Source organism: Aphelocoma coerulescens, chromosome 15, assembly GCF_041296385.1.
Source record: "Aphelocoma coerulescens isolate FSJ_1873_10779 chromosome 15, UR_Acoe_1.0, whole genome shotgun sequence".
Classification (NCBI taxonomy): domain Eukaryota; kingdom Metazoa; phylum Chordata; class Aves; order Passeriformes; family Corvidae; genus Aphelocoma; species Aphelocoma coerulescens.
Window position 1 is genome coordinate 5,834,815 of NC_091029.1, and position 22,231 is coordinate 5,857,045.

Genomic DNA, 22,231 nt, shown 5'->3' on the forward strand with positions numbered 1-22,231 from the left:
AAAAGCCAAATTTTGTGGTTACCAAATCTTGTTGCATCACTTACCTCAAAGTTCTTGATAAATCTTGTTTTAGAAGGGTTATACTTGGTACTCTGTGGGAGCTGACCAAAACACAGACAGATTTCCATTGAAAGTTCTCTCTTTCTCCTTTTGGTTCAAAACTTTTGAAAAGCTGCAGCCACACGTATTATGGTTCAGAGGTTTGTTTTCAGTGGAAAACAATTCAGAATTGCTTCTAGTGTTTGAGGCATCATAGTTTTCTGGCCAGGAGACTTGGGTTAGTGGAATTGTGCATGGTTGTCTTCTCTGGAGGGATTCTCCTGGACCTTTAATCTCTTGAGTAAATGACAGTGCCAAGAATCTTCATCAGTGACTAATTAGGGGTGTCCAGTGCAAGGTCGTGGAGGAAACATGTCTAGCACAAACCCAGTTTCCCTCTTGGACATGTGCCATGGGTGGACACTCCTTGTCTGATATCCACATCACTCCTGACACTCTCTTGCTTTCCCACTGCTGGAGTGGGATGTCTCAGTTGTCCCTGATGAGATTTTACCTGTGCACTCAGGTGATCGTCCTGCAGGCAAGAAAAGACGCTTCTGGTTTAGGGGCGCTTTCAAAGCAGCCAGGGCCCTAAACCCACCTGTGCCAGCGGGATGTGGGGCCAGCCCTGGAGCACGGGGCAGGAAAGGGCTCTGCCCATACAGGGCTGCTCCTAAGCCAGCCCAGCTCCTGGCGCCTGCTGTCCTGCGGCTGTGCGGGAAAAGCCCTTCGGAGTCTGATCCCCCTGTGGGCAGAAGATCTCCCCCTCAGGATGTTCTTGCATGCCCACCAACTCATCTCCTACCTCCAGCTGTCCCACTGCTTCACTGGCCAGGGGAGCAGAAAACCCCGGAAAAACAGGAGAGGGTTCTCCTGACTTGGCCCCAGTTCCCAACTTGTGCACGCCTGCTGTGCAGGAACCAGAGGTGCCATTATGAGCAGGAGACTGTAGCTCAGCCTTTGCCCCCAGCTGCACCAAGGTTAATGGTGTGGGGTGAAGGACCAAGAAGAAAGGCACCTTTACAGGCAGGTAAGGCCTGTACAAACTGCAGACCTCTGTGTCGCCCCGCTGATCCTCACCTCCGGACGTACGTACACAGCCTGGAGTCCTCTCCAGGCAGGAGAGACTGCTACTGGCTTTGAAGACATGGGAGAAATACCTCCCCATTGCTGGAGATGTTCAAGTTGTGGTGCACAGAAATCTGCTAGTGGAGGAGAGAGTTCTTGTAGTCTGCTCTGAGGTCTCTGCTACTGCCAGACGCCAGTGATGGATTAGAGCCTCTGGGAAGTGTGGTGAAGAGCCTGGAGGAGAAAGGCTGCCTGTGGTCTTTTTGATTTCTGAATAGGAGAAAGAAGAGCCAGTGTGTCAGCAAAGGTTGGGTTATGGTGATCTCCATAAGAAAAACTCACCTGAGGTGCATGGAATGCTGCCTAGCATGGCAGGGTGCCTGACCCTTGCTCAGCTGTAGCTGAAGTGTGTCTTGGCAAGGCTGCAGTTCTCAGGGGGTTACTCTCCTGACTCCATAATGCAGAGCTAGCCTGAGTCCAAAACCTTACTGTGCTTCTTCATCTCAGCCTGTGGCTCAGCATCACGAGTGTAGGATATACCAAAGAGAAGAAGAGCTGCATCTGAACCATGGTGGTTGTGCTCAGACTGAATTAGAGCCCTCAGGCCTACAGTGGAGAACTGGGGGAGGAACAGTGTGCCTTGTCTTCTTGCTCTCCTTGAGAGCTTAAATAATAACCACTGACTAAGTCATTCACATCTGAGTTTTTTTAATATAATGTAACTTTGGAATTCTGGAAAACTGGTGAGTCCTCAGAAGTAGATCATTCTCCAGGTGGATAATTTTGAAGCTGCTAAGGCAGGGGGATCCCCTTTGTTGAAGTACATTTTCGAGATGCTTCAGCAAAATCAACATTTCTTTCAAAAATCTTTCAATAAGACATTTCTGACAAGCACCTCTTCTTCACTGCTGTCTCAAGGGATGGTTGTTCTTAAGTCCCTCCTCTCATCTCCCTCCTCTCATCTCCCTCCCTGGAGAGTGGGTTCAGGGCACTTGGGCTTTGTTAACTAAGACGGTGTACTTTATTTTTTTGTTTGTTTGTTTATTTATAATTTATTTTATATTGTGGGTTTTGTACCTGTGACTAAGCATGTACTTTAGATGTGTAAAAATTAATTAATAAAGTCTTTAAAATGCTGTGTCTAGTCAGACTGTTGTCTGTCTGTAGCCAGGTCTGATCAGCATATGGTATGGGGCCGTGTGTTACAGTAATAACACATGAGAAGGCATAATTAGATGCTTGTGCAAGTCTTCTCTCAGTAAACACATTGTAATTGGTACCCCTGCAGAATATTTTGGAGGTTTTTCTGCTCCTGCCTTTAATGAATGAGGAGCTGCTGCCTCCTTGACTCTGAGTTAAGAGAGCATGAAAGGTGAGCAGTTATGGTTCAGAAGTGCACAGGTGGTTCAGTGTCTGGAATATCTGTCAGGCTTAGCTTGACTTTTGCCATCTTTATAATCTTACTGTACATTAAATACTCAGGTTAAAACTAGCAAAAGATCCCCATGATTTCTGCATATAAAATATTTTAATGCTACAGACTTTTAAACTCTAGAAAGCAGCTTATTTGGGCAAGTCCTTTCAGAGTTTGCACTCAAACTTTATTGCCTTGTCAGAGATTGCAATTAAAAAGCTTTTTGATGAGTGGTTTTATTGAATCCAGATAATCAGAAAAGTGCATCTCTCTAGTGTATGTAGAACTCAGATTCCAAATAAAACTTCTATAAAACTTGAGGGTTAGATATTTTTAGGACAACTGAGCCCCCGGTAGGATGATGTGTCAGAAGTTATTTTTACAAGTATAGGATCCAGTATCAGGATCCACACAGCTGGAGCACAGGCTTGCCTTTATGGCTCCCAGCTCTCCCATTTTGAAACCAGTTGGCATTGGTTTCACAATGTGCAGGATGACTGTTTTGTTGCTGGAGCAAGTTGGAGAGGACAATTACGAAAACAGACTTATTTACATTACAATTACAATCCAGCAATTTCTGGATTTGGGTGGGGGCCTACAATTCATGTTAACATTCCCCACATTCAGACTCAACTGAAAACATGATGAGCCAAGTGTTTGCACCCTTTTTAATTTTGAGCTGGGAGTGCCTGGGTGTGTGGAGGAGATGGAAGCAGGCATCTTACTTTCAAGCTGGCCTACAAGGCTGACACTGAAAACTGCCCCAACAGGGATGTGGAGGTCAGAGAGGGTTTGTCAGAGCCAAACCTCATGGTTCTACATGCATCAAAGTCTGTTTGGAGTGTCAGGACCTTCTGAGTTGGAGCTCACAGCATTACAGTATGAATTTGGGAGTTCAAAGGGATTTAAATAAGAACAGTGATTAATAGAGGCTGTATCTAAAGGAGTACTTCATGCAGCTGAGGTTGAGTTTCAGATGATAATGGCAAAGTCTGCCAGCTTGTCTTCCCTCTTGATTAATGAAAAGCTGTCTGAAGCAAATAGTCAAAAATAGAAAAGTCTCAATTCTAGCCAGGTTTAAATCAATAATCACAGAACCAAAATAGACTGGAGGGGACCTTGTGAGAGAACTGGAATGACTCTAACAAAAATACAAGTTCCAGGAAAAATGAATGGTGATGCAAGTCTTGCAGCAGGCATTTGTGTGGATACAGTAGAGAATTCACTTATCTTTTTTTAAAAGCACCCTTCCATAACAGGAAGGTCTGTCTGTACATGGGGGAATTGTTCTGTAGCAGCTGGCAGGATAAATAAGGGGGGGAGACCTTTCTTTCCCTCCTTTCTAGTATTAAATATATAGGGAAGGTCCTAGGGCTTGCTCTGCAGGCTCTGTGGGAGGACTGTGGAGATCAAAAGCAGTGTGTGATAGAGGCAGGACAGAGCTCTCCATTTTACAGGCAAGTTCTCAGGCCTCTGTGTGTGTTCCCTGAGCATGGGGAGGGGAATCAACTGTGCTGGCTGTGGGCAGAGTGGCTCTCCATGCCAAGCCCCTGAGCGACCTCCCAGAACACCCATCCTCGGGATACCTCCATCCCCTGCTCCTCACTGGAGCCAGGGCAGTGTGTTACAACAGCACAGCCCATCAAGGGCACTAAATCTACTGCAGAATAGATGCAGAAGCTAGAAAGTGTGTCCAGCCCCCTGCAGCCATCCTGCTGTGGATTCCTACTTGTTAATGTTGCCAAAGGCTGCAGGAGATCACTGTGACCCTGCTTAAACTGTTAAAGTGGTCAGTTACTTACATTAAAATATGTCTTTCAAGTCTACACTGCTTTGGCTTCTCATTCCTGTTGCTGGATCTTGTTACATCTCTTCAGCTCGAGGAATTCAGTGTCTCAGTGACTGTTCTCTTTGTGATAAAAGGCTCTGGTCCAGTCATCCTTTAACCTTCTTTGATAGGCTGCATGGAAAGACTTCCTAAAGCCTTTTATTAAAAGGCATGTTTTCCCATTCTTTTATCATTAGAACACTGTTTCAACAGTTAATTGCAGAGAGATGGACTTTTATTCTTCTAGCCTGTTGAATAGAGTAAATGCTTCGTAGTATGTATTGGGATTAATGACAGAGGTAGTTTTACTTCAGACAGAAGCATTCTTCTTCTAGGTGTTACTCATCTCCCTTGTACTGGGTATGGAGTCATTAGTACAGGTAGTGTAAACGTAGAAATTTGATAGAAGGTGCTAATCTCTGCCAGCAAAATGGAAGAGCAGCAACGTGTTCTCTCCTCAATTAAGCATTGTCTCTGATCCCTATCTTAAGTCATTCAAATAGCAGAATGGTTCCAGTGTAAAATCTGACTTCAGGCTGCCTTGAAGTGGGGATTTTGGGCTCTTCTGCACTGTTCAGTCTTGTGCAGGTGGACTGGGGAATTTGAACCACTAACTACTTCAAAGTCCTTTGAAGAGCCATTGTTACCTTTGACTGTCTCTCTGCTTGGCTGAGCTGAGCTCTTCTGTTATTTACTGAACCTCACTTGCATAAGTCATTGGAGTTAAATATTCTTTTCTCCTGTGATGCCTTAATCATCTTTTCTGCCTGAAGGTCAGTGCTAACCAGGCCTTTCAATGTAAGCTTTAGGCCTCTGTGAGGGTTACAAAGGCCAGTGCAACAATGAAATGAATAAAATTGGCAGTTCCTATACTGAACAATAAAACATAAAAAGAAGGGACACAGGAATGGCCTGTGCCATGGAAACAATTTCTGTACAAAGATATTAAATGACCAAAACACGTTTAACTTGCAGAAGTGACCAAGTTGAGCTAATGGAAGCAATGCACTATTTCCTTGAGGAAACCCCCTTGAGGGTTTTTTGTTAGGTTTTGGGGTTTTGCTAGGAGTGTGTGGCCTGGGATGCCCCAGTGGCTGTTTGGACAGCAAATACATAGAGTTTGAATAGGCATGTGTTTAACTTGGCACAGACCTCCCAGTATTTGATGTATGTGTGCCAAGGCACGAGGTCTCACGAAGAAGAATCTGTCAGGGTATGGTCTAGCTCCTGAATTCTGCCCCAGACATGAGCAACTCAGTTCACTTTTCTGTTTCTCTTTCCCTGCATTTGCAAAGATGCTTTGGAGGCTCTTTAGGACAAAAACCATCTTGCTGCCTGGGTAGGTCAGCTGTTGAGTGGGCATCAGACTTTGGTCAGGAGTTCTGAGACCTGTGAGAGTGTGCACAGAGGAATGGATGGATGTGAATCACATAACTGAAGAGAATGCTGATTTTCTTTTGTTCTCCTCTAATTGACCACATATGATACATGAGCTACATGATGGTGCATGAGATAAACCTGATGGGAAAAGACGAAGAAGGCTTTTTATTATTGCTTGATCTTGGTTTAACCACTTCTTTTGGTTTTGTGTCTTGCTGGTTTTAGCTGCTTCCGTGCCAATGCCTTCTTACCCCAGTTCTGGCTCCGGTAGCTCCTCCAGCAGCTCTTCCACTTCCCACTTGGCATCACCTCCTGTAAGTACAGCTCAGAGGATGCACTGTTTGTGTTAATGGTTTCCCTGCTTGAGTCTTTGAAACGAGGTTTCTGCTTTTGCTCTCTTCTGGTGCAAGTCATTGAACACTGTAATTCTGGTTGGGTTTGGTGCAGTGTTCTCTCCAGTTTAGAGTTTGGATCCTGAAGGTTGGCTTGCGTTTCCCCAAGACATATTTCAGTGTGCCATTGCCTGTTGGATGAAAAGCCTTTATGAAAGAAGTTGGTATACACCACCAGCTTGTCTTGGCAGAGATGGGAAGCTCCTTGGAACCCAAACCAGTTGCTAATTCAGGGTATAGCTCTGCTTCCTTGGCTGCAAGTTCTGTGTTTTCAAGCAGTCTCTGCAGCCTGAGAGTATATCCAGCTTCCTTCTGACCAGCATGCCCAGGCACCACAGAGGGGCATTCAGCAAAGCTGGTTTTGCTCAGACCAGACCTGCCACAGTCCAGTGGTCTCATGAAAGATGATCTGAACTGGTGGGTTTTCTCTCTGGTTACCTGAAATGATGAAAACCTTTCTGGAGGGTCAGAATATTAACTGACCAGTGAAGTGACATTCCTCCAGCTCGCTGAACTGAAAGCTTGTTTTTGAAGGCTCTTGGTGAAAGCTGCCTTTGACTTTGAACTCAGGAATGCTGGTGGTGTGACAGGTAAGGGAAGGGAGAAGGATGGGATTTTTTCATCCCTGGCATGACTGCTTTTTTACTCTGTTCTCTGAGTTTCCCTGGACCAGAGTATCTCAATTTGGTGTGGAAAAGGCTGAGAGGCTCCAGCAGAAGTTGATGTAGGTGCTCATGGTGTGAGCTGGACAGAGAGGACAGGTCTTCTCCCCTCTGAATGTTTCATAGCTGTGTCCCTGAGAGCTTCCTCCCTGCAGCCTGAAGTAGAGGGTGATTGGCTGAGGCCCTCCTGGCCATAAGACTTCAGGAATGAGCAGATAGTGTGAAAAGCAGACCCACTCTCCTGAGCTTTCCTGGTCTGGGAAGCTTAAGGATGGTACAGAATCACTGCCAGACTGGGAGGGGGTCCCATGTTAGAGGTTTACTGCACCTCTCCTGCTCTGCCTTTGGAGGTTTTGCTGATGGAGGTGTGCTGGCTCAGTCTGGGAAAAATGCCATGTCTGCAGGGCAGAGTTCGCAGATTGGGTGGAAAAGAGACAACTTTGACAGCTGAGAAATTCCTTCTGCCTGTGTGAACTGTGTGTGCAGCGAGAGGGAGTCCCCACTGGGGCAGCAGGAGAGTCTCTGGAGGGTGAACAAGGTCTTAATGAGGCCCAAGTGAAAGCTGCTTCAAGTCTTTCTCAGCCTGGAAATGCATTAGGATAAAGATTATGATCTGCTCTGTGGGCAGTTCAGCTGCCTTAAAGCTTTCTTAAACCATCCGGCCTCCTCCATCTGTCTGCAACTCAAGGGGATTTGTGGGGCTATTCATCATTTAGCTGAAGGAAGCAGGAAAACTGGACTTTTTAGGGGCTGTCCTGCCTCTGACAGCTGTGAGCTGTTTATCTGCTGAAAGTTCAGTCTCCTTTGGGCCTTTCTTTAGTTCCTTAGCAGCAGTACAGCAAAACAGGGTGGTCTTGAAAGTTCAGGAACACTTATCTCCATATTACCAAGTGCTGCAAAAGCACAAATGGAGACCAGATGGTTCTATCTTTAGGAACAAAACAGAAAAAACATAACCCTAAAGAACAACCAAAAGTATCTTTGAAAGCTCCTTCTGGATTTCCAGCCATAGTAAAGTGAGTTGGTAGAAAATGTGTGGTTGATCCAGAAAGCCTCAGCAGAGGGGTGCAATACCTCAAGTGAATTTTTTCTTATCTGTGGAGCATCAGACACACTGGAAGTATGTTCTGTGTAACAAAAGATGCGCTGCTCTGACAGCGACATAAAAGGCTGTTCCTTTTCAGTAAACTAAACAGCTGCTTCTGGCAAACCATCAGCCCTGGTTTATCAGCAAAATGTTGTTTGTAGCCTTGTACAGCTCAGTTTAAAGGATGGAGCAGAATGATGAAGTAGCTGTGCTGAAGCCAGTGTTTGTTTTCTCCTTGAATTAGCAGTCCCTTGGAGAGATGCAGCAGCAGCTGCAGGAGAAGGCGCTGGCATCTCCTACCCAGGATTCTCCCGGGTTTCTGCATAGATCCAAGGACTCTGCAGGAAGCAGCAGCAAGAATTCCTCCTGTGACACAGATGACTTTGTCATGGTCCCTGCACAGTTCTCAAGTAAGGTGGTTTCTGAAAATGCTGGTGTTCTGAGCAGAGGGGGATGTGGATGTTAAGAATAGATATTGGAAGGTTGAAAGAGTGGTTAAAGCTTTCTGTTTCGACTGAATAGCAGGAATGGTTTTGTTCTCAAGCTGGCAGAGACATCTGGCTCACTGGCTAGTTTCATAGGATATTTTGTAATTACCTTTAAAGACAGGATTTGAGAGTAAAGATTACTTGAAGACCTCGATAAGAGATTGAACCTGGAAATCCAACTGGAAAAGAAGATAAATAGGCTCACAGGGAAAAGTCTTTCTCTCACAGAAGCTTTTACCATGTTATCCTGTCTTCAGTTTCACTCAGCATCACAGTCCAAGGCAAGATTTCAGCCAGCAAGCTGGATTTTACACTTGAAAAAATCCCTGAGAAAAGCTAAAATATGTTGGTTTTTTCTTCAAACACTCTAAATTTCATCTTAGTGCCTTTATGTGTTTATACTTTGATAGGACTTGCTTGAAAATACAGATGTACATAGAACCAGGGCCTCAGTTGAGCCACATGCCTAAGTATGTTCATGCACAAGTCCTTAACCAGCAGAAGTACTTTGTTCAACCTTGCCCATGTGTGTGATGCTTTGCTGAGCTGGAACTTGGTGATAAAAGCTGTGATTCCTCCTTTCACAGTTGCACCACTTGTATTAAAACAGGAATTTGGAGGGGTAGAACTGTAATCTCTGAAAGATCTCTGCAGTCCTTATGACAAGGAGGAGCTTGTGTTTCCCTGGAATCAGTGGTGGGGCCAGTATGCACTTGCCTGGTGCTGGTCATGTTCCCAGTGTTCAGATCTTTGTTGTGTATCCAGGTGCCAGCTCATTTGGCTGCCCTGGATTTTTGCCATGGAGGACAGGGATGTCCCAAAGCCCTACAAGCAGCATGTACCACTTCTACACAGCAGCCAGTGACTTGCACCAAGTGGACATGGACCTGTTGCCACAAATGATTCTGTCAGGTTTTGGCCCCTTTTCAAGAGGTCTTGCTTTCAGCCTAAATTTTCCAAAACTTCAGGGTGTAAGGATCAGTAGCATCCACCATGAGCTTCAGCTTCAGCCCACGTGTTGCAAAACACCGACTTCAGGAACAAGCAGGGCTTGGGGGAGCAGGAAATTCTGCACAAAATCTCAATTGCTATGAATGTATAAAGATTTTAAAGAAAATTATCTTGAATTAATCTTTTTTTGCACTTCCTTGTCCCTCAGGTGATTTAACTGCTGAGGCTGCAGGAGGGAAACCAATCCAGGACAGCCTGATGTACAGTGGGTAAGACCACCAAGGCACCTGAAATGGTCCAACCACTGGAGCCTACTGGGTGTTTGGGACTGTGGGGTTCTGGTGGATGGGAGGGAAGATGTTCCTGAGTTAGCCTTTTATTCAGGGCTGTCACCTGCCTGGTTCTGACCATTTTCAGTTTCCTGTGGTGGGGGCAGCATTACAGTCTCCAGAGCTCCCACAGCTGAGGTGCTGGGCAGACACAGCTCTGCTGCTGTGTATTGTAGGAGGGAAACAGGGTTGGTTCCCAGGCTCTGACAGCTGGGTTCTTTCTGTTTTCCTCAGGAGTTCCCTGGTGACTTCAGCAGGCTTGGAAAGCCAGGGAAGGACACCATCCCCATCACCCCCATACAGCAGTTCTCCAAGCCCATCCGGGTAAGAAAAACTGTTTGGTGGTGTCTGTGCAACACTGAATAATTGAACACCCATTGACTTCCAGGGGAGATTTTTCTGCTGTTGGTGTGCTGGGCAAGATGTACATCTCTCCTCTTAATTAACGGGTAGCAGGAAACACCCAGGAGAAACTCCCCAGCCTTGGGCACTGATCAGTCCCAACTACTGAGCCTGTCTCTCCTTCTTCTGGCTCTCAGGAGGGGCTAGGAGAGAATGCAGGAGAGCTGGAATTAACTCTGTTCCCTGAGGGGGCAGGGATTGTTCTCAAGCAGAAGGTAAATGTACTCCTCTGGAACATGTGTGCTGCTCATCCCCCCAGTGCTCAGCCCTCAGAGGAGGGGGGTAATCCAGCTAAGGACCCTTGTTTCTAATTCATGCAGTGAATTAGAGCACAGCACTTCATCCAAGGCTGAAGTTATGATGGACTTGAGTTACTGGACAAATGTGGGGGAGTGTTGCTCATATTCCTTTGCTGTTGAAGGACAGATGAGGGCCTGCTTAGTTGTTTATGGTTTGTTGAAAAGCTTCTTGCACTGTGTCTCTAAAGTAATGATGATACTGGACCTTGTTTACTAACGGGGGACGCGGGAGTAGGAGGAACATGTGCAAACAGGCGTGGTTGTGGGTTTAATTCCAACTAAACCAGTTGGTCTAAACTCTGTTTTGGCCTTTAGAAACGTTGTAGGTGACAGCTGCCCACATGTAACAGCACCAGCTGCCCAGTGGGGCCAGACACTTTTGTGCTCCGAAGGTGTTAATGGTCTGTGGAAGGTGATCCCCTTGACTCTGGGCCCTGAAGCTTTAGGGTATGTGCTTAGCTTGCAGGGAACTGGTGGTGTTGCTTCCCATCTTGTTCTTGCCTGCTAGGGAAGCAGGACAGCTTTCATCTTCTGTTCTGTCAATATGGCACCTGTCGAGGGAGGACAGTTGAAGGGGATTTCATACTGGGAGATGGATGACCCTAAAATCTTTTTTAAGAAGAAAATATAGTCCCAGGCTGTGTGTTGAACACATTTGTCATGTGAACAGAGCCCAGAAAATGACAAAACATAGCCTCAAAGCATACAAATTTAACAGAGAATAATATAGCTCAGAGCCTCGCTGACGTGATCAGATTAATTGGCAAGCGTGTACCACAGTGTGGAGTTTAATTGCATGAGGCTTCTCATGCCATCGCCTGCTAAGCTTTTTAACAGCTTATTCCTTAACTGATTCCTTTGCATTCTGGAGATCAGTCTCTATTAAAGGATTTGGCCTTGCTTCTGGGCAGCAGTGAGGGGAAATTCATGGAAGCTGAGTACAAATGCTGCCCACTTCTCACTGTTCACCAAACTGGCCTCATCGTCTTCTATGGAATCCCAAGGTGGCCAGTCAATGCCAGAGGCTTTGGTCTAAACACATTTCTGCTCTCACTGTCTTTCCTGCTCATTCCCAGCAGCTTCTGTGGAGCAGATTCCAAACCCTCTAGTGCTACTTCCCACTTTTATATCTGCACTGAAGAAACACTGAAAAGTTCCTTTCTGTGCTGTCCAGGATGGGGAATAAGACATCACTAATGAAAGATTAGAGCAGTTACTGTGAGTCCAGGGCTCTTCTATCTGTCCCCTGAAAATGCTTGGAACTGGTGCCACCCAGGAGTGCCCTCACTGGGTCTCAGTGCCCTTCCCTGTAGATGGCACGAGACCTTTTGGTTCAGGACTTGGCTCCACTAGTGCAGAGGACTCCTGGTTTTCCCTCTGCCTGCTCACTTGGAAGCAGCAGTTCTCCCTTTTGTGTGTGGCTCCAGGCTAGCAAGCAGTGCTGGCTGCACTCCAACTGGGACAGAAAGCAAGGGCTGTTTCAGAGTGGCCAGCAGTGGGTTTTCCACAGGATGTCATGGTACACTCTAGGACAACTCTCCTTGCTCTTAATTAAGAGATTAAGGACTGGGCAGAATTAAAATATGCTGATAGCTGATCCTTTTTTTAAATTTTTTTTTAAACACTTCCTTGAAGATGCTTAGTAAATCTAATGAAAGGTAATTTCTTGGATGTACCCCACAGCAGTAGATTTAATACCGTTTTCAAAGAACTTTTAATTACTGCCAAGTAATTAAACTCCTTGTCCCAGCTTTATCTCTTGGATTTTGCAGATTTATGGTCAATTGCATTCTTTAGGGCTTGAGGCCAGTTAGCAGGTTTAGTGTATGTCATCTCATTTGGATCATTGCAATTTGCACCATGTGAAGGAAATAACTCTTGGGGAGAGGGAGGATCCTTTTACCCAAGAACTTCTGTTCTGATAAAGAATTTTGACCAGATAGAAAAGATAGCATTTGAAATGTATATTCAAAGTGAGTACAAGGCTTCACATGAACCTTCAGATTTCTTGGTTAAAGCTTTGTTTGATTTATGTCTATCACAACACCATGTTTTATACTCATGGAAGGCAGAGACACCAAAACCTCACCTTTTTGCTGAGCCATTGGAAACCTTGAATACCTTTATTTTATTGTGTGTCAGTGAAGAATCAAGGCATCCATGCTGCCTTTTGGAGACAAGGTAGGAAATTAGGAGTCTGTTTTCTTGGTGGAAGAAATAAAAGCACACAAGGAAGAATATATGGAACTTTAAAAAGTTGAGAGAGGAAGGAAAAGATTGGAATCATTTGGTCATTCAGCCTTGATGAAAGATCTCTTCCAGTTATTCAGCTCTCCTGTGATGGAGGAGTGTCTTCACATGCCCTGTGTGGAGATCTGCAGACACTTTCCTGCAGGTCAGCTTTGTTCTGTGCTGTCACCATAAACCACAGAATGCTACAATCTTCCTCAAAACAGAAATCCTGGAAATGGGATGCTTTGACCTGCTAAATAAAACACAAACTCTTCTTTCTTCCCAAGTACACGTGTGTGTTCTGGCTGAATTAAATATATCCTTTCATCTCATGTAAAATATTTCCATTCCAAGTGTTAGACCCAAAGGAGTGATGCTTCCAGCTTGTCAGGGGCAGACCAAGGTGTGTGTCCTCAACTGACAGTGAGGGAGACTGCAGAAGCCTTCATTACCAATAAGATCTTCCTGTAATTGTTCAACATCCCTGCAATTGGTGTTGGCAGTTGCAAATAGCATCGCCATGGCAATTAATCCTAGAATTCTGGGGCCTTTGGGAAAAGACTTTAGGTGCCTACTTAGTTAAATGTGGTATTTGCATGGGTTTTGTACAGCGTGGTTCATGTGTAGCCTGGTGGACAAGCCAGGAGTAACCTGGGGGAACAGATATCAGACATGAGCCAGTTAACCTGCTTGGATGGAAGGAGCCTGAAATTTGCAGAATGGACTTGTCCCATTTTGTGTGTGATGTTCTATTTTGCCCTTGATGGGTACGTAGATACCAGCTCCTGTCCCTCAAATTTATTTTCTCCTGAGTTGCCTTCTCTGCTCTACACCACTACATTCCCTCCGTGGTGTGAGACTTCCATGGAGATGCCGTGGCTCTGCATGAGTCAGTCACAAGCAGCTCTTGTCAGCAAAGTCTGTGCCGGTGTCCTTTGGGAGCCACGTATGTTTAGCCCCTGCTCATTGCTGTCTGCTTGGCTGTGGATCTGAGCTGGTAGAAACTAGGCCAGCCATGGCCCTAAATAGCAGGGCTCCAGCTTTCCTGCAGGGAGGGGTGTATGTTTTAACATCAGGCTGGGGGTGGGAATGGTGCTGGAGGAAAGGTGCCTGTTTCCAGGAGATGTGTGGTGCCACTTCCCTTTGGTATGACTTTGAACCACCTCCTGGTGCAACCCCACAGCCCCAGAGCAGCCCAGGGGACGCTCCCTGCGTGCAGTTGCTTCATGAAGATAAAATCTCCAATTACCTGGTTGAAGGCCCAGCCCTTACAGGAGGTTGTCTCTGTGTGTCTCCTTTGCACAGCCGGCCAGGGCAGTTTTCCAGCAGCAAGTACGGGCACTCCGTGCCCATCCCGGTCCCCACACAAATCCACAACTACCGTCGGATCGAGCAGAACCTGCAGTCTCCCAATCCATACTCCTCCCCCCGGTAAGTGCTGGGGCTGGGATGAGGGGATCTGTAAACAAACTGCTTTATACTTTGCTCTCTGTACCTGTATAAATTTCCCTGTGTATTGGGTTCTCCCCCTCGCTGTAGGGAGCCAGGGTGGTGTGTTTTGGGGTGTTTTTGTGGTGGTGTTGAGATTTATTTGTTAGCACTGTAAATTTTGCCTGTGTGTTTTATGTGAGAAAGCTCCTGTCAGCTCAGAGAGAAGGCTGAGCTACTTTGAGTCTGACAGCTTTTCCCATGCCAGCTATGGATTGGGTGTCCAAGTGTCCAAGCAGAGGGAACCATCCATCTGGCAGATGCCTTTATAAAAGGAAAATTTGAGATAAACAACTAAAATGGATGGGGCTACAGAACCTACCTGACTTTACCTTAATTGGTTCCTGTATCCAGTCATGCCATAGATGATGTGTTGTGCACGAGCTGCATATTAATGTGGTTATGCAGCCAGGACTGAGTAAATCATGAGCAATTTATGCCCATGAGGCAGAGCATGTTTTCTGAAGGCTGTCAGGAAGACCCTGATGCCAAGTCTGCAGCAGACAGCTGACCTTCTGAGTTCAGAGGTGATGCCTGCTACATCCAAGACATGTAGGTCGTCTGTCTCTTCTCACACATGATTTCTGGTTGGCAGCAGCAGCCCAGGTCACAGACTGATGGGAAGGAGATCAGTACAGGATCTTAAAGAGCTTGTGCAGCAGAAGCACTCAAATAGAAGTGTCTGGGATGTGTCATGTCTTTTTTTGGATGAGTTGGGTTGGTATCTGGATTAGTTAAAGTTTAGATTTTGAAAGTAGGGTAATACCTACATCAGCCTAAGTTTGGGCTTCAGCCAGCCTAATTCAGGATAAGGCTTATTTGAAGTGGACCCAGAAGCAGAGACACGATATGCTGATATATCAGGGACAGGGATTAGCAGGAGGATTGGTTTGTGCCACTTACTTTAATACTGGTTTATGTTCACTTCCTTGAGCGTGTGACAGGTTTTGTGGTAAACTCTGTCCTGTTTCCTACGTGCCTTGTGTTTTTGACAGCAAAACTTGTGGATGCCTTTGGTTTTGGACCTCACAAGAGACCTGGTTATCCCTGTGAGAAGGTGCTGTGCCAGCCCCAGACCTGGTGATGGGCTGCTGAGCTGAGGCTCACAGCCCACAGCTACAGTCAGGGAGCAAACTGCCATGTTTTGCTGCTTTTAGTCACCACTGTGTAATGCTGAGATTGGCATGTCCCTGCACAGGAACTCAGGAATGGGCCCAATCAGGGTGACTCACAGGCTGCTTTTAGCATCTTCTCAGCATCTCTGGCGTCATGTTTTTTCTGCCCCAGGAAGCCATACTTATCTCTGGCCATCACTTCCTCTAATCAGCAGGTTCAGCAGACACCCTTCAGGAATGGCAGGAGAAAACTCCACCAGGCATTTAGTGTGTGATTCCACTTTTCCATCGGGTGTATCAAACAGGCCATTGCTGCCAAGGGCCCAGTCATGTTTGCTGAGTCATTTGATTGCAAACCTTGACGTGCACTCTCGTGTCTGAGAAATGTCCCCCTGTCACCTGACTGGCTGCTGTGTGCCTGTGGTGTGGTTGTGGGCAGATGTGTGGCTTGGGGAGGTGCTAATTAGGTGTATGTACCTCTGGCCACATCACCTGTCCTGCTTGTCTGCTGGCTTACCCCGGGTCTCCTAGGGTGACATTTGACATTCCAGCAGCAGCAGTCACCTGGCAGCTTTCTTCTGCAAGTTCCTGATAGATAAAATTCAGCCTTCTGCATGGCTCGTGGTCTGGAGAATTAAAAACATGGCAGGGCAATACTTTCTGCCACTGAAAATCTACGTATCTTCTCACCTTTCTCTTTGGAAATTCATTTTGCTTTAGGGCCAGGCACTTGATGAGCATTAGCCTCTGAATCTGGAGCAACCTGAAGACAAGTGATTTTTAGGTTAAAATTTTCAACTATTTCCTTTTTTTCCAAGCACGTGATTATAGCATGGATTTACTTGGCTGTGGAATGTGGTAACACACTGATTAGGGGCAGGGAGGGTGGCAGATCAACTACCTCAACTATCTCAACTACTGAAATAGATCTTTTCCAAAATTTATTTATTTTTCTGAAATATGGCATAAAGTGAAATATACACCTAGAAGTGTTGCTGAGTAGTTCTGCTGACAGTTCATCAGGATGATTCTTCCATTCCTGGAACTGCTGAAACCCATTCCTTTGTTCCTTCTGTTCAGGTACATGAGGACAGCTAAATGCAGCATCCCTGACAGAGGAGGCAGGATACCTTAGTGACAGCATCTTTCAGTGGCTCAAACATGGAGGGGGTTTTTTCAGCGTAGTCATTGATTCCTGTCCAGAAAACCACCTACTGGTTGAGACTACTGTTCTTTTAACATGAGAAAAATGTTTCCAAATTAAGAATAGAATTAAGGACTTGATGAAAAGACTGTGTTCTCATATAGAGGAGTGTAATGGGAATCTTGGTGAAGGAGCCTGCAGAGGCAGAATGGCATTGCAGTTTAGGTTGTGTTCTTAATGATGGTGAAAAGAGTGACATATTGAGAAATAATTAATTAACATGCAATAATCCTGTCTCTCTCCAGACTGATGGTGTGGATGTACTCACTTTCCCACTAGTTTCCTCTTCTGTTTCATTTTAGCACTGAGTAATACTCAAGGTTCCTGCATGTGTGGGCTTTACAAATTTATTTTAACTCCCTAAGTTGAGGCTTCACAAGGAGTCGAAGGCATTTAGACAGGCAATTCTGACTGTCCAGCCCAAAGACCCAAATTCCTCTGGGTAATTGTGAAGTGTTTCAGATCTGACAGCCACTCACTGTTGTGTTTTGCTGTTTTTGAAGGCTGTCAGGAAGACCCTGATGCCAAGTCTGCAGCAGACAGCTGACCTTCTGAGTTCAGAGGTGATGCCTGCTACATCCAAGACATGTAGGCTCCTGATTTGAGTCCAAGCTCTGTTGCAGAGCAGTGCTGTGGCACACTTCACCTCGGCCCTGAGCACAGAGCTTTCTGCCTAAAGGCTGCTCTGACTGAAGGGCAAGTGGCTCAGCACAGGAGGCACACTTGAATAAAGCCCTCTCAGGGCATTCCAGAGACACTGCCTACAATAAACATCTTGGACATGGCAAGATAGGAAACTGTGTCTTGTTCAGGATTGATGTAGATACCTGAAAGCATCCAAAGTTTCTCTGAAAAATGACTGTGCTGCTTACAGCTAAGCTAACCTTGATTGTTCTTTTTATTTGAATTGAAACTCTTGAGAACAAGGATTATCATCTTAATCTGTATTGGTGGAGTCCCAGAACAGTGGGATTTTGATCCAGGATGAACAGTCATGAAGCTGTGCTTTTGTGGGAGTAGCTCTGTGTGTGTTGGGTGATGCTGTTCTCCTTCCTCTTTGCACTGGCTCTTGAGTAACCTGTGTGCTGCTCTTGTTTCCTGTAAGGTCTGGTGCGGTCCGGAGGTCCAGCAGTACAAGTCCTCTTGGTTTTCCCAAAACTGGTGCTTCCCCTCCTTATCCTGGAGAGCATGGATCTGTGCCCAGCACTAAAAAGCTCTCCTTTGGTGGTGCCAAGCCGTTTATGCCATCACCACAAGGTAAGATGTCAGCTGGCACATTGCTGTCCTAATAAAATCACTTGGCTCTTTCCTGTAAAGAGAGGGGTTTGACCAGCTGTAGCTCCCAGGTAGGGGAGAGTTCAGATTGTTGTGTTCCCCTGTGGTTCTTCTCCACAGATTATTTGACAAGTGTTTTGGCCTCAGTAAAATGGAGAGAAAAATACCTGTTAGCCCCAGGAGAGGCAAACTTTGCTTTGGTGCCTGCATCAAACATTTTGCTGCCCTCAGAAGAGGGCTTCTGTAAGTGCAAAGTATCTTTTTACTGGCTTGGGTTGGGGTTAGAACAAATGTAAGCCAATTTTCATCAAAGCAAAATTCTTTGAAAGGGCTTTGAAAGGGCTTGAACTTCCAGACTGAAAAGTTTTGACTAAATATCTGGTAGCCTGATCTAGATGCTAAGAAGCAATTCAAGTGGAAAGGGACAAGAGAAAACCCAGTGTGCAGTGGACGCAGTTTGCTCTTTTCAGTAAAAGAACAGACAGATAGAATGAGCTGTTCTATATCCCTGGTGTCTCCAGTCCTGTATTTGTTAGTCTCTGCTGTTGGTGAAATACAGAATATTCATATTCTATTCCTCTGAACTAATATCATTGCAAAGTCAGACTAAAACTTGCTAAACTAATACCAGGCAGAGTTTTCATTACCTCCTTTTACAGGAGTTGAGGATCTTCTCACGACACAGCTAGGGCTGAGAAGATGGAAGAGATAACTGGCATCTTGCTATAAACAGGTGGTGCATAGTGCTCTTCTTGCCTATGAAAACTTAATACTGAATGAACTTCTTTTTGTTGCATTCCCTCACAGTTGGAACAATCCCAGAGCAGCCCAGCCAGACTGTTACCCCGTCTTCTCTTGGAGCAGAAGTGAGAAGCCGTGTTCCTGTTGCTGGTGTGTTGGTCCTTACCTTCCTTCATTATTCCTATAGATAAAGCCAGAACTGTAGTCTCAGGGCATTCTAGGTTGGGTTGGTTGCTCCAGCAGCTTCTCTGGATGCTTGGCCAGCCAGGATCTCTGTGTGCTGGTGGGAGTTGGGGTTGATCCATTCACATCCTGTCAGCCAGCATCTTCAGTGCTGACAGACCCTGTGCCGCAAAACCTCAAATTTGGGACTTTGACACCAATGGGTGGAATGGAGGAAAAGCATCTCCAGCACCCTCTCTGCTAAGGGGCCTCTTTGATGTGTAGTTTCCTTGCTGCTGAGCTCTCACAGTCATGGTCTGTGTCCCTGAAAGGGCAGCAATGAAGGAAAGAAGCTGCCCTTTTATTTCCCTGTTGTTCATACCTCATCCTCCCACAGACTCAAAACCTGACCAGGCCTGGCAGTGCTGTGGCTCTGCTCAGTGCCATCCTTAGCCATAGAAGGTGTTGATCTGCAGCTGTTTGAGCTGTGGATCAGGCTGGGATCAGGCTGTCTCTCTCTGTTAGAACCAGACAGTGATGTGGTTTGTCACTCTGTGCCCTCCAGGTTCCTCGGCGCCCGAACAGTCTTCTCGAGGGATGGGCTCCCGGCTCCACAGTGCTCCCAACCTGTCGGATTTGCATTCCTGCAGGCAGAAGATAACCAAGCAGCACTCTGATCCTCTTGTTGCTCACTTTGGTCATACCCCAGTCAGCCAGCCTCTGCAGATTCATGGCCTGCAGCACTGCCGGCAGCTCCGATCCTCACCAAAGCTCTCTGAGTTCATGCAGAGAAGCCCTTTGCCAACGATAATGGGCTCCCCTACAAAGGTATACCTAGGAGTCTGCTTTTGGGCCTCTCACACCGTGATCTTCTGGGTGATTTGGGGATGAGCTGCTGCATGAGCAGATAACTCTGACCTGGATTTATCAGCACTTCCTTCTATCCTGTGAAGGCTGAGCAGTGATCTGTGTGAAATGGGGTGGTGTCCTACTTACGTGGGCAGCTCTGCCCTGGCAGCAGCACTCAGCAGCTGAGCAGAGCCTGGGCCTGGGAGCAGGCAGGGGAAGGAGCTGCCCCGATGGCCAGTGGGGACAGGGTGCCCCAGCTGTGGCACAGGCGTGTGTCCAGCAGGAATCCCCAGCAGAGCCAGTGACAGCCCTGTGCCTCATGGAGAGCGGGCACTGGGACAGCATTTGCTCTGCTTGCAAAAGTCTCAGCAGTTTGTTGTCCTTTTGTTTTAGCCTTTCTGGGATTAGGGACAAATAAGTGTTCAGGGTGATTTCTACCTTTATTTCAGGTAGGTTGTTAAATAGTTTAATTTTTATAAATAAATAGGGACCAAGAGGAACCTTCCCCCTTAATTTTAAAGCTAGATCTCTGTTCTTTCTGTTCTTCTTAGGCTGTGTCCCCATTTGAGTTTCCCAAAACCCCAAGTTCCCAGAATCTCCTCACCCTCTTGGCCCATCAGGGGGTCATGATGACTCCAACACGGAACAAGACCTTGCCAGATCTGAAGGAGATGGGTCATTTCCACTGCCAGCAAACTGGGTTGGGATTGAGGCCTGTGGAGGAGATCAAGGGCAGGTGAGCTGGAGTCTGCTTCATACAGTGATGCTTCACTCCTCAATATAGGACAGATGGAGAAAATTTCAAACCCCAGCTAATGCTGAAGTTGTGAGGCCTGTAAATATCTGCTAGCCTTTGGATTGCAAACAGATATGGTGCAGATTTTAAAAGTCTTCCTCTACAGGGGCAGGCCATGGCCTGTATTTTTAAAAATAAAATATTATCTGCAGCTTCACACCATCTTTAGTGTGCAGAGTATCATCAAGTGGGGATGCAGGATTTTGTTGCCAGACAAGCAGTCACTCAGATGCTTGGCTTGCTCTCTGTGGGGCCTGTCATGGAGGAGAGGCTGTTCTGGGTGTTCCTCCTACATCAAACAGTGGGCACAGATCTTCAGAAGAGAGATCTGTTGGAAGGCCACATGCTGGCTGTCATGAGCACTGCAGGATAGAAAGTCACTGCTGCTGCTAAGTTTTTCTTACGTGCCTCTCTGTGCACTGCAGCTTTCCCCAGTGTTCTGGAGGAGTCCTCTGATACTAATTTTCATACCTTTCAACAAAAACAAATTGTGTTGTATTATTGTAGTGAGGACTTGCATTACTGCAGTTAGTCATGATAGTTTTGTGCTTTCTATAAGTAGCTGGAGGTGCTTCAGATGCTCTGTTGAAAGAGTGGTTTTTTTCAGCTCCAGACTGTTTACTGTGTCATGTTAAGTGGCTGTGGACCAGGAATGGCTCAAAGAAATGAAGTTAGCTGACACCTTGCACCTGTTGACTTTCAGCATGATGTTGTATGTACTCTTTTTAGATCTCTGAGCACAGGCAGGCTCACTGACCTGCTTCTGAAGGCAGCTTTTGGGGCACAGATCTCGGAAGCTGGCAGCAGCGACAGCCTGAACAATGAGAAGCCAATGGAAATTGCAGGTAGGTGGGGAGGCCAGGCAGATCTGGCAGGCTGTTCTGGGTTGGGGTTTGTGTACACCCCTCCTGCAGATGGGAGGCCGCTTTGCCGGTGGCTCTTGGCACAGGAAGCGAGTGCCGTGTGTGAGGAGTGCAGTGGCGTTTGCTTTCCCCTGCTCTGTGGGCTGTGTGTGCTGTGTAACTGCTGGATAGTGGTGTGATTTTTGTAGGCAGGGCTTCCCCTTCTGGCTCGTTCTGAGTGCGATAACCTGTGGAAGTGGTGACGTGGTGCCAGGCGGCTCGAGCGTGGATGGCTCTGCAGGGGTGGGCGTACTGGGCGTGCAGGTCAGGCAGCGAGGAGGGAGAGCAGCTGCAGCAGTGGCTGGTGCTGCCCAGGCTCTGTGCTGTGGCCTGTGTTGCTGGGGATGCTTCACTGGCCTGTGCTGGTACCCACTGTGTCCCAGGAGAGTCCGCAGGAGCACACCCGCTGGGCAAGGCACCCGTGCTCTGAGTAACCTTCCTGTAATGCCGGTCTGCACCTTTCAACTGTCTCCCCAGCTCCCTCAGGTGCTTACGGAGGGACCCTGCACTCTGGTGCCCGGGCTGGGGGCTCTGCCAGCCCATCCCCAGTGATTTTTACTGTCGGATCCCCTCCCAGTGGAACAACCCCCCCACAGACCACGAGGACCAGGATGTTTTCAGGTAAAGGGCCGATACCTGCCTGTTCCAGGGGGAATGCCTGGGGGCAGAGAGATGTGTTGCATTCCTTGCTGCTGGGCACTGGTGATGGCAGAAGGCTGCTCAGAGCAATCTGTAGAGCTCAGCTGGTCTCAGCACCTTTGAGGTTCTTGTGCTGGCTCCTGCCAACCCCAGTTATTGCTGCTAACTGTTTGCACTGGCATTAGTGCCAGAGAGTGGTTTCCCAGTTCTGTAAGAGACAGACAAACTTCTACTTTATTGCTGTCTGCTTCAGGAATAGTGCTGCAGCTGTTCACAGAACCACTGTTGCTGAGAGGTCAACAAATGTAAAGATTGTGTTGTGTTCTGATTGTTCTCCCCATGGGTTTTGGATGAGCTATAAAAGTTGAGTGTGACTATCCATGCCCAACAATTTCAGTGCACAAGGACTGCTGGGAAAGGGCCAGGATGGCTCTGTGTGCAAAACTATTAGTGGTGTTACCTATGCTCTGAGCTGCTTAGGTAGGAGAT

The 22,231-nt window shown here is 46.7% G+C and overlaps 1 protein-coding gene across 4 annotated transcripts in view; it reads left to right on the forward strand.

The window, feature by feature from the left end:
• The window catches only part of ULK1 (unc-51 like autophagy activating kinase 1), a 78,379-nt gene that overhangs the window by 43,855 nt on the left and 12,293 nt on the right, over window positions 1-22,231 (forward strand). For 2 of the 4 annotated variants that reach the window (XM_069031066.1, XM_069031069.1), the window contains exons 13-23: window positions 5,955-6,043; window positions 8,115-8,280; window positions 9,518-9,578; window positions 9,873-9,962; window positions 13,877-14,002; window positions 17,484-17,635; window positions 18,461-18,544; window positions 19,122-19,384; window positions 19,957-20,141; window positions 20,931-21,046; window positions 21,581-21,724. In XM_069031066.1, the coding sequence (XP_068887167.1) occupies window positions 5,955-6,043; window positions 8,115-8,280; window positions 9,518-9,578; window positions 9,873-9,962; window positions 13,877-14,002; window positions 17,484-17,635; window positions 18,461-18,544; window positions 19,122-19,384; window positions 19,957-20,141; window positions 20,931-21,046; window positions 21,581-21,724 (1,476 nt within the window). The remainder of the gene's footprint in view (window positions 1-5,954; window positions 6,044-8,114; window positions 8,281-9,517; window positions 9,579-9,872; window positions 9,963-13,876; window positions 14,003-17,483; window positions 17,636-18,460; window positions 18,545-19,121; window positions 19,385-19,956; window positions 20,142-20,930; window positions 21,047-21,580; window positions 21,725-22,231) is intronic. The other 2 variants (XM_069031067.1, XM_069031068.1) reach the window with 2 other exon arrangements.